Here is an 18,741-nt window from a genome sequence, read left to right on the forward strand (position 1 = left end):
TCTTTCAAGAATCAAGATAAGAAATTGACTGTCGAGATCTAGACATAATAATTCTTGATTGAAAAAAATCAAGACAAGACAAGTATATTCGATTCTTGTCTTGTCTTGTCTTGAATCCATCACTAGATCAAACTGTATATAATAGTTAAAACTTTGAATTTTTTTAAATAATTATTTTGTTAGAAAAATGCATATTTTCGATTTTAAAGATGAGATGCCAATCGATTTTCAAGAGTTCTGTTTTTTTAAAGCCATATGTCAACAAATGTCATTTAAAAAGATAGAACTATTGAAATGATTACGTATCTTAACTCTACACTCGAACATTTTTCGGACAAAATAATTATTTAAAACATTTGCTAATTATTTAAAATTATTTTTAAAAATTTCTAAGTGTTTTAATTATCAGAACTGGAAAGACATTGTATATGGCAAACATTATAAAAAAACTGTTTAAAAAAAAATTGAACTCTTGAAAATCAACTGACGTATCACCTTTAAACTCGAAAATATTCATTTTTCTAACAAAATAATTATTTCAAAAATTTCTAAGTGTTTTATAATTATCAGAACTTTTCGGAATGCCAAAACTATATGAGAACTGTTGTATATGTAGGAACATTATAACAAAAGATTCTATATATTTTCATCAATGTCAATAATTAAACTTATTGTCATTATGTCGTTTACATACTCGCACACCTATATATTGATGTGAATAGTTAAATTACATCACTCATTACATAAGTAATAGAGCTAGACGAAGCATTGAGAATTATATATTTACTGAGAGGGCGTTACTGCACGGTGACTTCTTCAGGTACGAGATCAGCTGTTTTTGACAGTACTGTAATCCTGCTGTCGTACCATGATTCTGATGGTAACATCTAGAATAATTTCTTTCTGATCAGCTGTCGATTAAGTATAAATCTGTTATAAATACATCTTCCAAATGAATCAATATTATGTATGTATAGTGCCATTTGAGATGCTATATACATGTTGCGCGCACACTCAGAACGCAGTTGCATCAGAAATGTGTAGGAAATGGAAGTCGTGGAGCGTCGTTGACGAATATCTGACAAATTATTTGGAATACATCGTATTCGTTCAAGTCGCAACGATGGCTTCCGGTAAGTACGATTGTTATCTTACGATAACGTATCGTGTTGATAACGTGTCATTGCAATGGCTTGTGTGCATACATATATTGTGTAAATGACACATGGCAGCGTGTTTAATTATTGACATAACGACAATAACGAATTGATATATTATTATATATGAATCATTGGCAGAAATATATAAATTGTATAAAATTATTATTGTGCTATGTTATTATTGGGGGATCATTCTTTAATCAGCTATGTACTTTAATTATAAGAACAGCAAATGTAGTTCATGAGAAAATGTATAGGCACCGGCATCAGTGACGTAGTTAGCTAAATATTCTTTCGGGACAATCAGTATAATTTCTATATTAATGATTAATAAAATCTATATGCAGAAATGTGTGCAAGATTTTGTCTAGGCATATTTACAAGCACGATATATATATATATAAATCTAAATTTTTTTCCGAACGTCCTTTTTGTAAATAAAATCTAAAATATTTGGACAAATCTAAAAATATGAACGAGAAATTGTTTTTTCCTGCTCGGTTTTTTCTTGTTTGTTTTAACTATACTTTGTTCACTTAAAATGAAATTAGAGGTCTGTTCTTCTTTATAGCTGAACTGGTTGTCCAGAGTTTATCTTTTTTACTCTGCATTGGAAGGAGAGAGATAAACTGTGAACTAGTGCAGCAAGTTTAGCTACAAAGAACAGATCTATTGTGTTTTGAAGGAAGAAAGTGCAGCTGAAACGAACAGATGATCCGTTATGGAGATGTCGCTTCTGTGTTTATTTTGGCGGGAAAGTCGCACGGCAGTCCTCCGTCATCCGTTGTCGACTGGTATGTTCTGACTGTTCTGGTGTGTCTGTTACTTCTTTTGCGAGAAAGAATCGTAAATCAGCAATTTTCCGGAAAAACTGTATTCCGTCAACAGTTCAGTTGATATTTTGAATCAGTGCCTCAACGAATTCAGCGATATTTTTTCTTATTAAAGTTTTCGTTGAACTGAATTATTTACGCTACGTTGTTTCTTGCAACAACCTAATAAATATCAAGCTTTGCACAATATATGTATGGTAAGTAACGAAATATTGCATTGATATCGAGTGAAAAATAATATAGAATTATCTAATTAAATTTATTGAAAATTACTGTACTTTATATATATTATATTGTTATAAAATATTTTATTTTCTTTTATAAATAATAAATAGTTATATACTTTGTTTATAAGAAATATATAATTCATAAATTTTTGTATATATGTATTTAAAGTATGTGTGATTTAAAGCTTTGTTGAAAATAGAATATAAATAGAATACAATATAAAAGTAAAATTAAATAAAAAATATATCCTATCTCTTTAGTACTAGATAATGAAATCAAATATATTGTCTGCTCAGGTAAAGCAGCTCTTGAAGCTTTTATAAAAATGTCTGGCTCCGCTAGCAAACTGTATAAACATCCGTTCACTGTATGCGTTGAGGGCAATATAGGAAGTGGTAAAACAACATTTCTAAGTCATTTCAAAAAATTTGACAACGTCACTGTATTAGAAGAACCAGTCGAGCTTTGGCGTGATGTGTCTGGAACAAATTTATTGGTGCGACAGAAAATATTTTGATATACATTAAGTTGAGACAGAGAGTACAATTATTTAATATTTTCTAGTTTCATTGATTTATGAAGATTTTATTAGTAATAAAAAATGCTGTATATTGAATTAAATTATTTAAGACATTAAACTTTATTAAATGCATGCAAAATATGTTTTTAATGTCAGTCTTTTACATATCAGATAAATATTTAATAATGATACATTCCAGGAATTAATGTACAGTAATCCATCTCGATATGCTTTCCTGTTTCAATCTTATGTACAATTGACCATGCTACAATTACATACTTGTAAGACACCATCACCTTATAAAATTATGGAAAGATCTGTCTATAGCGCAATGTGTTTTGTTGAAAATTTGAAACGTAAAAACATATTGCATGATGCTGAAGTTACTGTTTTAGAAGACTGGTACAGCTGGGCTTTAAAAAATGCCAATATAGAAACTAACTTAATAGGTATATATAATTTTATAAGTTATTATATACTATGATCAAACGATATATATATAAAATCACTAATATATCCATTCCCTCTTTTCCTCATTTATTGTCTGAATAGTATATCTAAGGACAACACCTGAGATCGTATACAATCGAATGAAACAACGAGGTCGGAAGGAGGAAAACACAGTTTCATTGGAATATCTTAAGCATATGCATCAAATTCATGATGACTGGCTGTATCATCAAACTCTGAAACAAATACCAGCGCCGGTTATAATAATAAACGGTGATCGAGAACTCCCTGAAATGGTGAAAGAATTTGATAAATGTAAAAATGAAATTTTTAGCAAGGTAATAGAGGATAATGGTGTAAATAATACGATAACTACGGTACCGACTAATTGCATACTACCAGAACTTAAAACTGGAATATCAGATTAAAATGTATAAAATAAAAATGCAAAGAAATGACTACTTATACAACTATAATTTAAAATTTCAAAGTCATGCATTTATATATTTTGATTAATTTTTGCATACGAAAAAATTTTGACATTGTGATATTCTTACTATTGCATATATATTTCTTTTGCTATTTCTTAGTGAATATAATTTAATGTTTAATTTATATAAAATATTTTTTAAACATGATTTCAACAATCATTCTCAATGCTTAAATTACAAAATTAATTTGACAATTTAAGTTATTTAAAGACCATTCACATTGGTGATGCAACAGATATTTTATTGACTTATTATTGGCGTTTTGATTAGTGTTTTAAGAATAAATATCTGTTTATGCATTTATAATCTCTTGTGTGTATTAGATATAATTAATTTTTTTATTAGTAGATGAGTACAAATTAATATACATATATCGGTTTCGTGTATGCTTTAATTAGGAAATAGGTATCTCAGAAAAATGTTTATGCGCGTAGGACGCGTAAAATTTGATAATCTTATGTGCAAAAAACGTGAGTGTAAAAATTATTAGAAAGATTATTGTTGAATATACTGAATGCATTAAAGCATACTGTTCTACCTTTTTAATGGCTGTTTTGTATAAATTTTAAGAAAAAAAATCGTAAAAACATACGGACAATGTATATTAATTTAATTGATCTAAAATATAGTAAATTTAATCATAATAATTGAATAATCTAAAAGAGAAAGAGTACGACAAGTATATGCACATACGCTTTAATTTTATATAACGTCAGATTTGAATGTATAATTTTAAATATCCCAATTTTCGAATGTGTGTGAACTTTGATTACAAATAAAATTAATAAATTATTTAATATTCTTAAAAAAATGTATGTTTTTTTAATTCCACAAGATTTTACACAGTAAATGATAAAAATGTTATGTATACATTTTGCAATATTATTTGTAGATACATGTATTGTGTAAAATGATGTTAGATTCGTAATAATGTCCAAATATTATTAACCAGATCATGTTCTTGCTTGAATTGTAAGTTCATTGTCATTCCGTTTGGCGAAACGGACGAAGGTTAAATATGAATTAGCTGAATCAGCAATCATCCCATTCGCCAATCTGAATCTATAGGCGAATGCGAACGTTCTTCATGATCGAAATTATATGTATTTTTGTGTACATTGTACATTCTATAAATTACATACTAAAATATGATATGTATAAAAAACAATGGAGTGTTTTCGAGTAAAAAAAGATCACAATTGTTCACGTACATATAAATGTATATAAATATATGAATTTATATATACGTGTATATAAATATATACAAATGTTAGAGATTTTCCGTGCCTGACTAAAATGAATTCTTGCGTGCTGCCGCCAATCTCTCGACGCAATCATACTCCTGACAAGACCACAATATACTGACTAACGTGCCGAGTTGGGCATCCCGTGTGTTAGCTTGCTTCCAATCGAGCAGCAATTGATAGATTACCTGAAATTATTGTGCAAATTGAAAATCAACGAAAATGATCGCTCTAACTTTATTAACTCTAGAAATTTATTTTGGAAGATATTTGTGACTTTTGAATAATACTTGATATTTGTTTTATTACTAACAGACACAACTTGTTGATTGTATCTTGATCAAACAAGATTACAGATCGATAAGGTCGATGATTATTCAAATATTTGATTCTCAGAGCAACTGAATTAAATTATATTCACCTCGTCGATACCCTTGTGCTTGTAATTCTCTTCGAACTGTTCGATTTGCCCATCCGAATATGAGAGCCTCCTCGCGACATCCCGCCATCCGTGTCCGATATGCGTCTTAATAATAAGCATATTGTCAGTTGCGAGTTCCTCTTCGCATGTGCTTAACTCTTCCACGTTATCCGGCATCGATCGATTCGGTTTCGCTTCTGATTGTGTCGCGGATGCGTTGTTACTTGCCGGATACTGATTTACATTGCATATATAGCTTGTCCGCGAGCCGATTTTTACTCCATTCGAATTGACGATGTTGTAATTTATGACATTCGTGCCTTGAGCTAAAAATTGATTTTAGAGAATTATTTATAAAATAACAAGATGTGAATAAACTTATAACTAAATAACACTACTGTTTGTGAAAATTGCAATACAGTTAATATCATTATTTCTTCATGGTATTGCAATTTTCACAAACAGCAGTGTATTTATTGAAGAAGATATATGAAGATACTTTAATAATATCTTTTTAGGACACAAATATTTTCACATGCATGAGATTAAATATTTGCAGTGTTCACCATCTTAGTAATAAAATCCTTCACTATCATAATCATTCACTATCGTGCATTCTATTCTTTACCTTTTACCTTGATGAAGAATTACGAAATTTAAAACGACGAAGAATAAAATTTTCATAATATAAATATAAAAATTTAGATAAAATGAAAATTTTATAATATGAATCATTGATTCTGATCGAATTTTATACATTGTTGCATCTCACAAACATACAAATTAAAAAAATAAAACGAATGATATAATTTATTTGCAATTTCCTCGAATCAAGCGCCAAAATACATGTCATAAAAAAATCCTCATTCTTTTTTCTTATACTTTTGTAAATAAACCTGTGACTTGATAGGTATTCCCCGTTGAGTTTAAACAAAAACACAAGTGAAATTGATATATTGTATCATCGTGATAACACATATGTATCTTAGTCGCAAAGATCTTTATAACAGGAATATGAAATGAGATATTTAACTGATAAGCCGATTAATTTTGACAAAATCGCAATTTTTTCGCGATAATTTTGTGTTTTCATAATTTCTTCTCTTTCGAATCAACTCGTTTATAAAAAAAAAGTTTAACTATGCGAAACCTGACATTGCATAATTTCTTTAATTGCATTATGTTCCATTTGTGTTGTGAAACTTAATTTCATTTATAAACTTAACAAGTTTAATCGAATCATAAAATGATACCGAGAAAGTTCTTCAAAAGTTTTTCGTACAAAATAAATATGCAAATATCATATTTATGCAAATTTCTAAAAGTTTTTCTAATCAACTTTTTCTAATCTTTTTAATTATACTCGTATCCATATCACTTAAATAATTTTGTAGCTTTACCTTGCATTCATTTTACTTTCATTTGATCAATCTTCTTTTCATATAAGCAAAAATTTATTTGATGCAAATAAATAATATTATATGAATTGTAAGCAATTGCCCCATTGAATTGCATTCAAGTTATGAATGAAAATTTTCTGACGAAAAATAATCTTCCTCGAGAGTACTACCGCACTTTTATATCTTTTATCTCAGTTTGTTCTATTCGACAATCGCTTTGTTCAATTCTCCTATTATAACGCATAATTAATATTATAGTTAGCGTCGCTCCACCTCTTTAGAATAATAATATTCCTCTTATAACTTACAATATTTACTGTGCTTTGATTTCGTCTTCGTCTTTGGTCGTTTGTATTCTTTCGACTCGCTCGTAGACCTTGTGTTGTCGCCCAGATCTTCCGGTTTGCTAAAATCGGTGGGCGTCGTAGGCCTCGCATCGTTCGGTACCGATTTCTGTCGCTCCGTCGTAACACCCTTGTGCTCCTTTTCCGGCGTGGTAGGTGCTGATTTAGACTGTGTTTTTCTCAATTCCTCATCCGACGTCGGTGGAAGATTGTGCGTGTAGCCCTCGATTCCGGTCCGCGGCGGATCTGCTTTCGCGTCCGTCGTTAACATGTGAAACCGACGCGACAACTGGGACAGGATCGGCATTTTCTTAAATGCCCGATGTGCCTGAAAGTGAACATCTTAACATTAGGAATGTTTTAAAAAGTCATGTTCTGGGAATCTACTTTGCGAATGAAAACAGTGAAACTATTGTATTTACTCTGTATAAAAATGTGGATGTCTAATTCTTTAATATATGTATAATTATTAAATAAAAAGAAGGGTCATTATCATTTTTTTCATTTCAGCTTATTGTCTGCAATCAAAAAAAGAATGCACGATTTCTGAGAAACATTCTATGGATCATATGCTTTCGAGCTTCCATTAATATCGCATGTGCTACACGCGATGTTATTCAATAATGCTTCGACTACGTCAAACCACACTCTTCAATGTTTTTCTTCGTTAAGTAGATACAGCTAGTAACCAATTTAGTAGTTTTCTCAGAAAGGTACGCTTATTCTATTCGCATTCCCGCATTAGCATAATAAAATATACGAAGCAGACAATATGTAGGAAAGCGTATAAAAATATATTTCTGTGAAGTGAACTTTAAAACAATAGAAAATCGATAATGCAGATTTTTGGAGGAAAAAATAAATTTCGTATTTTTTTATACATTTTTTTCTTTAATTTAATTTGATTCCAAATTCAATAAAATTATATCTCTTTATCAACTAATTAAAATAATAACGACAATTAAAATGATATCTTTTAGAGACAAAGTTTCTATTTATAATGTGTGAATTTGTGTGCATGTAATCATGCATGTTGCCATAATTATATGCAGTTTTGAAATAATTAACGCTCTATTTATATCTCAGGCTTCCGGTGCTATTATCAAATGCTTATGAATACGCATCACTTGCTTGCAGTATTCTTTAAAATACGTGTTGTCCCTGCAAGCAAATTAGGAATTGAATTGCAATATGAAATTGAAGCGACATTATGCGCGTGTGTGTGTTTAAATATATATATTATTTATTTTTATGATGAGATGATTATGTATGCAAATCTAGCAAATTATAGTAAAAGTTAATAGATATAGGAGGATATTTAGATCTATACAATTACCTTACATTTATTAAATTTAATTTAACTGTCATTATTTACAATTAATATCTATTGATACATGAGCTATGTGTACCTGGCATTCGACATTTAAAAAGTATTTTTTTTTAATATAGAAAATGATAGAATTTTTTTAATTATTTGTAATAACAATAATTTTTTTGTAGTTTTATCAATTAAAAAATAAAATAAAAAATGACTTGCACCCGATATTGAATATTGGAAATTCCTGTGTTTTGCATTTTGTTCATTTTTATATCGATAAATAGCAGTGAGGATAAATCCAAAGCATCATCAAACTTTATATACGTGATTATCTTTTAAAATTCGTCGAGTCATCCAATGCGATTCTTCTCGCGTGAGCATTTCGCGATTGAAAAATTAACAGGAAATTCCGATGTTCGCTTTGGTCACGATAAAAGAGTCGAGATTAAATTTTGACCTACGCGGCTATTTTTTTATGTCTTGCCCTGGGCTGAGAGGAAGGAGGAAATCTAATCTAACTATGTAAATATCTAACATGCAAAGCAACATATGTATTTGACTCTACATATCTTTGATCTATCTCTAAAGCCAATTAACATGACCTCGCTGATTGCTCGTATGAACATGTTAATTCGTTAATTACATGCAGATCTCTGATTTGAACATTCCTTAGCTTTGATACTTGAACTTTGAAAATTTACATAACTGTAAAGAATCCTGTGCATATATTAGTCGATCAAATTATAAATCAAATCTGTTCTTGCTTACAATGATGTGTAGTATATGTACATTGACCGTTTCCCGGAATTATATTATTTGCACTGATAATCTGCATGTTTATCTATTCAGAATGGTAATATAGTTTTAACAACAGTTATGTGAGAAAGTGCATGTAATTGCATGTGTTATCATTGTTTCGTTTTGCTCGTAAATCCAAATATTTGTCCGGTTCTGATAACATAATATTGATAAATACACAAATATATTTATAATAAATTTCGTTGCAATTATACAATATATATATATATATAATTAATATATGTTATATGCAATTAATAACATTATATAATCTTTCAAATTTTTTTAATTAATATAAAAACAATAATAATAAAAAGTGCAAAGAGTTCGTAATGTACGAGTGTAACGACCCTTTTATTTCGTCAAATAAAATGCACAGTTAAACAAATCAGGACAATCGCTGCTTTTGACGATGCACTTTCTGCACTCATGAAAAATAACGATGCGGGTAATATACATTTTTTCTTAATTTATGTAAAACGATATAAATCGAGGGAAAAAAGAAGAGAGAAAAAAGGAGAACAAAATATGTTATAAAAATATTTATATATAAAAATGAGACATAATATTTATAAAAGATTCTACGGGCGCTGTTATTTATACATATATATTGAAGACTTTATACTAACTGTATATATTTAAAAATTTTCTTTTACTTTATATCTGTTATAATATTTTTCAACACATATTTAAATATACGTATGTATATGCATGTATTTAAAATATGTTGATAAAATATATTAATAGAAAGTATTTGCAGTTCAATAAAAAATCTTTTATTTTTTCATCGTTTACTTTGTAACGAATGTAACAGAAACAGTGAAGCTCTTATTTCGTTTCAAATGTAATCTTTGGGTTCAACGCAAAGTCACATCTTTATCACGCATATCAGTAACGTTCTTAATTTGGCATCGTTGTGTCATTTGTGGGATAATAATTGCACGTGCAGCATTACTCGATCAAAAGATAATAATGTTTTTAAATGATAATGCACATACAATAAAATAATTATTCGACCGAAAATTCAGAGCACAAATATGTATATAATTTATTTTTCTCAAAAATTTCGATAAGGCTTTTTTCGGCGCGTTCTCCCTTGTTAGCTTTAGATGATTTACGTTTACGAGGGATTATCGCTTTTAAGCGATTGACAAGCAAAGTTATATTTTCTCGTATCTGGCTGGAACTTGATCACATTTCACAAATTCAAATAAATCGCCAAAACGCAAATATAACACAAGTGTAAACATTTCACGTAATGGAATTACGTATTCGCTAAGTTTTTGCATTAAAGATACACTTATTAAAGATACATTTAATCATAATCAGTTATCCGTGAAAAATGAATAAAATCGATTGCTCATCATGGAAAAACACAACGTTATGAATCGTGTTGACGTTTGTATTCAGCGTTTCTTTTAAGACTTAAACTTGTCTATTGAAAAAAAATGAATAAATAATTAGAATGAGAAGCAAATTACGAATTGAAGTGTGCTTTAAATTAATTAATTTAGTTTCTTAATATGTTTTGTGTAGCAATTTAACTACCGCCTACACATTTAATTTATTATATAATGCTGATGCGCTAAGCTCTTTACTGAATCAGATGTACATAGCGATGATTATAATAAAGATAAGAGCGCTAAAAGAGGATGTAGGTAATCACTAAGTGCCGTTGACACCGAGAGATAGATTTAATTTAGAATTCATTTGGCGATTCAGTAACATGGTATAATAAACGAACAATTACGATAGATTCAAGATGTTTAATAAGAAAAATCTCATTTAAAGAAATATAATAATTTTAGACTGCGAAGAAACAATTTAAGAATATAAAATAATACTACTTTATGCAAACTTGCAAATTTTATATATACATCTGATAGTAAAAATAGTTAAGCTGCTTAATTTAAAAAAATATTCCACAACAAAAAATGCGTTTACATATATATAACTGAAATTACTTAACAAGTAGAAATCAGTTTCAAACTGCGGAATTTTAATTATGCATACAATTATTTTAGAGAAAGGAAGAGAGATAGAGAGAAACAGCATTTCATTATTTATAATATTTATAAAAAATAGAAGAGGTATAATTCATATTATATTAAAGTACTTTTATAATGTGTAATATACCTCTGCAAAATATTACTTTAACAATTACCGATTTAAATACCGTACAGATAATGCAAAAGCAAAATTATAGCAAATTTTATTTGGTTCAACTTGTTATATAATTATGTCTCCAATGATTTTGACTGACGACGTATCATGATTCATAGTATATACATTTTTTTATCGGGTAGTCTGAAAATAGACTGTTTTCTTCGCGAATTGCTTTGTGCGGATTTGTAACTTCATCGCGTCACCGGCAAGTACTGCATATGTATTTGCACGGTTCAGTGACAATCAACATGCATCAAATGAGACATACGTACGTGTATACAGAATGGCCTCGCCACCTGGATTTTCCAGTGGCAAAACCAGTTCTTCATTCCGCGTTCCGGCGATGCTAATGTATTTAATAGCAAACGACAGGCGTAGAATAGAGGACAAAGCCTCTGGTGAGTTTGCAAATTAAATGACAGTAGTTTGCAATGAAATTTTCATAAAAAGTAAGGTTTTATCAAGGTTACTTTATAATTGTAATATCATGTGTATCATAATTTGTTTGTGTAAACTGGAGAGATTGTCAGGGTGAATTGATTTGTCAAAATTTTAAAAATATGAAACTATATTCGGTTTAGTGATTATTTTTGATATTTCTAACAAACACAATGTGCATGTTACTTATCTCGATTTAATTATCAGAGATATTATATCAATTTTTAACTATTATGACAGGTATATAAATCTGACTACCAGAAAAAATACCCATCTTATTTTTAGTTTATTGTTTTTACGTATAAATTTTTATTTTTACAATTTAAAAAAAATGTTGAAAGAAAATCGAAAACATGAGAGTTTAAAAATAAACTGTATGGCGTGTCAGTGTATAATTACTCACTCTAGCATAATAATTTATCGAGCTTAGCCTAAAATCAGTTTCCTGGAACTCTCATACGAATCATTGATAAACAATTACGATTCACAAAATTAAACGATCAAATCATATTATTATAGATTCGATTTCATTACTTGTTAATTTATTTGATTTTGTTAATTTTACCGTCAAAAAGAGATATATAAATATTTCTCATGATTGAATCGAATTAATTGAATAACTCTAAGTTTTTGAAAAACTGAAAATTTTTATTTCAAAACAGAATTCTTGCCACAAATAAATGAGATAAGATTAACTTGAAGTTCTTATTCGAATTATTCGATTAATGAATTTTTAATTGTGATGATTAATTCATTGATAATTAATGATCGTTTTTCAATTTTTTTTCTACGATATAATTATATTAAGTAAGAAATAATAAATTATAAATAACTGGTTGACGATAATAATTAAGACTAAAAATAGCTACATTTATCTTTGTTTTAATAATAACCACGTGACGTGAGAGTAAAATTAATAAATTATACTGAAACATATGACACACATGGTTTAGTATCAAACCGCAAAATGACATTGACTATTTTGATCGCAAAGTGAGTAAAAGAAATAAAAAAAAGACATGAAAATGAAAATTATCTATGCGACTGACTCAAGATTGCAAATGCTTCGATGCGGTTGAACTTCGATATTTATTGTATAAAGAATGATGAATAAGCTCTTCGCATAATTATTCAACGTCGCATTTAACATAACACTTAATGCTGCATTTATAGGTGAAAGATAGATCGCGATAATTAATACCTGGTCAACTAATGGCTAATTCTGAATAATTATATTATTTTTTGCTTATAAGCATGACTTTAATTTAGAATGAATTAATTTGTCAATATAGAGTGGATTAATATGTTTACGAAGAATTCTTAATGTTCTAATGTTAATGTAGATTGTTTTGCAATTACTTTACAATTAGAGAGCTTCGGGCTAATACAGAATTTAATGATAATTTAATATGCGTGCAACATAGACATGCACATAGAATCGAAGTCATAAGTGTTATTATGTGATTATGAAAACAAGCAATATTTATATCAGAAGCCACGAAAAAAAAGAGGGAAAAGAAAAATATTTAAACCCAAACCAAACCTTTAGTTTGTTTTTTTTTCAACTGTAAAACATGTTGAAATCAAAGGATAAAAAATTTCTTTCAGAAAAATAAAATTATATATATTGCTATATATATATATATAAATTTATTTTATTTTATTTATCTCAAAGAATTTTTCTCTGAAAGAGAGAAATTTTTTTATCCTTCGATTTCAACATATTTTACGGTTGACAAAAACAAACTAATCATACAAACTAAGTTTGGCTTAAAACTTGGTTTAAATATTTTTATATACACTGTTTCACATACGAATAATAATTTATTCATATATTATGCGTGTTCTGATTATGTTTTTTCAGTTTTTAATTTATTAAGCTAGTTAATTATTAAGTCGAATCATAAATTGAAGCTAGTTAGAATTATATGAAATTATTTATCTATCAAAATATCGAGACCAATGAATAAGATTAATATTATATCTGTGACATATCACACACAAATGATTTGTGTCGAACATTATCGTTCATTGTATCGTTCTTACAGTGGTGTAAACGTGAGTCAATTGTGAGTATATCATCATAACACAATTTTATATTAAGAGTTGAATTATCATTCATTGTGCGTATCACGATACATGCAGAAAGCGTTTAGCGCATATTAAAGGCACAAAGAAAATATTGTTACGAGAATATTCTTTAAAGTTTATTTGAAGTTACGAGAGTAAATATCGCGTGAGGAAGCTGCTTGCAATTTGTAGCCAATTATCCGTCACAGTCGGTTCCTACATATTCATTGTAATTTTCAATGTCATGCACAAGCAGTTTATGCACACACATGGATTCAACTAACAAAATGTCAAACGAGACGCAGACAAAATAAATTTCTTTTTACCATTTTTTTAGGAAACAAATGTTCCAAATACTCGATTATACTCTTTACAAACGTGTCTTCAAGTTTTACGCTGATTTAAAAAAATACGAATGATCGCTCTCTTACCTTGCTGCCGAGGAAGGTTGAGTGCTCTGGCAGATCCACGTTCCTCGCTGACGTGATCATGGAATCGCTTAGCTTGGAAATCTCGCTGCTTGTCGATCGTGTATCTAAACATACACTTTGCGACACGACACGAATTACACGTCGATCCCAGTCGATCGCCAGCGACTGACTGATGCTGCTTCTGCTGCTTGACTCGTTGAGCAACGCACAATGTACCAGGGATGTACATAGTACATAGTGCACTCTCGTTCCTTTTTTTAATTTTTTTTTATAAAGCCCGATATACAGCTCACGTGGATCAGTAAATGCGCGCGAATATCTGTGAAATAACATATGCGTATGTTAATCTCAACGATAATATTATAAAATATTTTATATGTATAAAAGTTACATAAAAAATATATATAACTATATATTTAATATACATATATAAGTTTGCAACTATGTGTAAACGCTTGTTGAAAAATAATTTGTTAATAAGTGTGCTAAATATATTTAAAAAAATTTTTTATTTTGTATTCCAGAGAAACCCACGTGTTACTGATCTGCAATGTCAAGTGAAACATGTGCGAGGCAACACAACATGAGCAAGTTAATGCGAGAAGATACGGATTCGGAGATCTTTTTCCAAAAGTACACCTTATCAGAAGAGACCAAAGCGAGACTCGATTCTATCAGGGAAATGATGAAGGATAATATTGCCCAGGCTAATCCGATGTGGAAAGTGATAGCAGGAGAGGTTAGATGCATTTAAATATTTTTTATTGTTGTATTTCTTATGAATTACAATCTTGAAGAAAATGTTGCAGATTTAATTTATTTAGAAAAATACTTAATCTATAAATCAATAATTATTTTCTCCTATTATGAAATTGAAATTATTTGTATATAATAAATTACATTATTTTAAATTATGTACGCATACAATTAATTTAACACGTTACATGTAAACTATTTAATTTTTAGAATGAAGAAGAAATATGTTCAGAAAGCGAAAACAGTGATAATGATAACAATGAACCAAACCAAATGAATGAATCACAGATGATACATGACCAATCGCTACCATCTACTCAATTTTACTTTACGCAAGTTGAGAGAATAGTTGTAGAGTCTGAAAATTCTGTTACTACATTGCCGCAAAGATGTGATATTTTAGAGTCTGCTTGTGAAAGTTTAGAACGAAATAATGGCAGACTAGACTTTGCTCAATTAGAAAATATATCCAATGAAGATCTTATCCCAATGATGGATGAAATGGCAGGAAAATTAAGTCCAAAGGGTATTTATAATCTGTGTGCATCGATGAACTATATGACTATTGAACAGAGAATAAAATATTTTAATATATTGTGCACACATTTGTTGCTGCCAAAGGTATTAAATAACTAATAATATTATTAAATATCTTTATCCATTTTTTAAATTCTTTTCTCATAAATCATTTATTCTTTATATTGTTACAGATAATCGAACTTGAAGAGCCATCCCGTTTATTGTCATCTGCAATTGTGGAATGCGTTAAAAACTTTCCTGATGAGATTCAGCAGTTTATATTCGTTCCTCTTCTCAATGCTGAGTTGAAAGATACAATGTTGATTACTACTATTGTGAACACATTTGATTCGGAAAAGAAAATAATTCTTTTAGAGTATGTTTTATAACTATATACTATATACATTTTATATATACATGATAGAGATAATAATTATTCTTCAGAATTTTTGGATATAAATTAATATATTCTTTATGTTATATTATTTATTTCTCAGATTTACCTAATATTTTTCCAAATCATATCTAATAACATTAGCATTCTTCAAAAAATATTAATTAAATTTTATTGTGATAAAAACGTTATTTCTGTGCTCATATGCACAAGAATACAAAATTTTTTACTGCTAAAAATTTATATATTATCCAAAGAAACTAAAATTTTATAATGTTTAAATTAATTTTTACGAATTTTTTTTGAATTAAAAAAACAAGAATAATTATTTTATGCAAATACATTATTCCGTTTTATTTGAAAAATTCTTATATTTTAAAAGATAATAATTTATCAACTAAAATAATGTTTCTCTTTGCAGAGAGTTTCTTACAAATGTCAAGCAGCTAAAGTCATGGCATATATCTATATTACAAAATTTCTTGTCTGTAAGACTGGATCATAATATGATCGACAAAATTACAAAACTACTTTCAGGAAAGGCACTTTATTATTCTAAAGATAAAACCTTTGGAAAACTTGTATTGTCATTTTTAAAAATGAATATAGTACTATCTCAAGAACAGAAAAATCTAATGGCCGAAGTCACTGCTGTTAATGAAACGTTATTTAAAAAACCTATAGAAAATATCTTAAAGAAAATGTAGAATTATTTAATAAAATCCAATAAATTAATTTAAAAAATTGATTATTGACACATTTTCTCACATTAATGAATTTATTTAGGAGAATTAAAAATTTTTTTAATTATTCAAACTCTAATTTTTTTTATAATTTTTATGTATTTCCAAATTTCAATAATTATTAAAGGCAACAATTCTTCGAGAATAAATAACATGCATTTTTTAGAAAGGGAAAATTTCTTCGTAATTTTTTTCCGCACAAATTACAAATTATTTTTTATTCCTGAATTTTCATTATGTACATAATTTTAATTATTGAATTTTCATTGTTTTAAATTTTGATTTGCCAAATTTCTATTATGTACTGATATAATTTGCATTCTTCAATTTCTATTATATGATTATAATTTTAATACCTAAATTTCTATTATGTAAATAATTTTAATTCCCGAAGTTTTATTATGTACATAATATTAATTGATCGAATTTCTATTATGTACAATTTCAATTATTTACATAATAGAAATACGGCAAATTAAAATTATGTACATTTGCTAATTATATATTATTTATTATTTACGCGTTGGAAACTCCCGCGCGTAGTAACACATGAAATCGGCCGATTCTGACGTCACGGCGTCACTAACTTCAGCCAGCGCCGCCATTAGTCAGTGCGAGTCTAGCGGCAGAGGAGCAAAGGTGCGTCGCGAATGCTCCGTGTCGTTTGGATTTCGTGCGCGAATTAACGGGAGTGCAAGTCCGGGAGTGTCGTGTTTCGACGCGGTGAACCGAAATATGCTCGAAGAGCATCCGGGCGTCGATGGGGACCCTCGGAACATCGCGAATTAGAGGTTGTGGGAAGGGGTTGGAAGGCGTCTCTCGTTTGAGACTATTTCGCCGTGATTTTCGCGGATATTTCGACGCTACTCGCTTCCCGAGACTCTCGCGAGGATTTTCCATCGCGTCGAAGGATATCCCGGCGTCGACGGGGCCCCGGGGTCTCAGAATATCGCGAATTCGGGGAATGGCGAGCTGTGTGAGGGGCAGGGGGAGAGGGTTAAGATATCGTTTACGACTATATTTGAACATATATATCGACATGTGCGGCGGCTCCCGTGCATCGTTTCGACATCATCCGCTCGAGGAGGTAATTCGCGAGTGCTTCAGCATCTTTTGGAGTGTCTGAGAATTGCAAAAAGTGTCCGAGAAGCTTTCTTGTAACCGTCGATTCAAATTCTAGAGGTGGGGCGGTCATACCCCTCACTCGCCTGAGCTTTCGTGACGCTTCCGCATAACGGTCGTGGCGCTTCCCCTGAGTGAGACTTCGCGATGCCACGAAGTAACGCGGCGCGCCGGGAGATGTCGCGATAGACCTCTATAGACATCACGAGTGAATTTAAGGGCATTTCGATTTAATGTGATTAATATTCGGACGCTCGCTTTCCCGGAATCGGAAAAGTATATTTTTTTAACAGATGTTTTGTTCGTGTTTTTATTCGCGAATGCGATATCGAACGTGATCGAACGGGATGCTCGAAAGTGCCGAATGCATTCGCGAGTGATATTAATTTTTTCGTATCGTCCGTTCATTTCGAAGTGCATCTGTGTGTAGTGAAGTGCGACAAATAATTGTTGCAAATATAAAATAATAGAAAAAAAACAGTGCAGTGATCAGTGAAAAAGTAGTGATCAGTGCCAAACCATATGGGATTACAGCAGAGCAGCAGTGGAATATAAAAGTGGATAAAGGTATATGTAATTTTTTTTTATTTTTCGGGAGGGATATATGTATATGTAATTTTTTTTTATTTTTCGGGAGGGAATTACTGTAGCGACTTTTATTTTTTTCAACTAACTAATATAAAAAACTAATATTAAGAAAAACAAATCTAATCTGAGGAAAAATAAACTTAACTTATAAAAAAATAATACTAATATTAGGAACTATAAAACTAATGTTAGGAATAATAACACTAATATTAGGAAAAATAATTCTAATATTAAGACAAACGTATTTTTGTTCTAAATTATTAAAGTTCTAAACTATTAAAATTTAATATAATACTGAGAAATAGCG

At 29.6% G+C, this 18,741-nt stretch overlaps 3 protein-coding genes across 4 annotated transcripts; 2 read left to right on the top strand and 1 right to left on the bottom strand.

Annotated features, from left to right (window-relative positions):
• Positions 1 to 1,001: 1,001 nt before the first annotated feature.
• LOC114940067 (deoxynucleoside kinase-like) lies at positions 1,002 to 4,966 on the top strand. 2 transcript variants are annotated; one of them, XM_029314549.2, is made up of 5 exons: positions 1,002 to 1,133; positions 1,732 to 2,190; positions 2,518 to 2,717; positions 2,941 to 3,190; positions 3,294 to 4,966. In XM_029314549.2, the coding sequence occupies exons 2-5, from the start codon at positions 2,184 to 2,186 to the stop codon at positions 3,617 to 3,619; spliced, it is 783 nt and encodes a 260-aa protein (XP_029170382.1). In that variant the 5' UTR covers positions 1,002 to 1,133; positions 1,732 to 2,183; the 3' UTR covers positions 3,620 to 4,966. The 2 variants fall into 2 exon arrangements, with proteins under 2 accessions (XP_029170382.1, XP_029170381.1); XM_029314548.2 differs by lacking the exon at positions 1,732 to 2,190.
• On the bottom strand, positions 2,940 to 14,498 carry imd (death domain-containing immune deficiency protein). Its single transcript, XM_029314551.2, has 4 exons — positions 14,313 to 14,498; positions 7,056 to 7,419; positions 5,348 to 5,673; positions 2,940 to 5,114 (listed from the first exon to the last, which is right to left on the bottom strand). Exons 1-4 carry the CDS (start codon positions 14,370 to 14,372, stop codon positions 4,974 to 4,976), a joined length of 891 nt encoding a protein of 296 aa, XP_029170384.1. The 5' UTR covers positions 14,373 to 14,498; the 3' UTR covers positions 2,940 to 4,973.
• LOC114940066 (uncharacterized) lies at positions 14,456 to 16,729 on the top strand. The gene is made up of 5 exons (XM_085486896.1): positions 14,456 to 14,649; positions 14,837 to 15,051; positions 15,279 to 15,689; positions 15,779 to 15,963; positions 16,403 to 16,729. Exons 2-5 carry the CDS (start codon positions 14,863 to 14,865, stop codon positions 16,686 to 16,688), a joined length of 1,071 nt encoding a protein of 356 aa, XP_085343022.1. The 5' UTR covers positions 14,456 to 14,649; positions 14,837 to 14,862; the 3' UTR covers positions 16,689 to 16,729.
• The last annotated feature ends 2,012 nt before the right edge of the window (positions 16,730 to 18,741 follow it).

Source organism: Nylanderia fulva, unplaced genomic scaffold (assembly GCF_048542155.1).
Source record: "Nylanderia fulva isolate GAGA-0341 unplaced genomic scaffold, ASM4854215v1 Scaffold49, whole genome shotgun sequence".
NCBI lineage: Eukaryota > Metazoa > Arthropoda > Insecta > Hymenoptera > Formicidae > Nylanderia > Nylanderia fulva.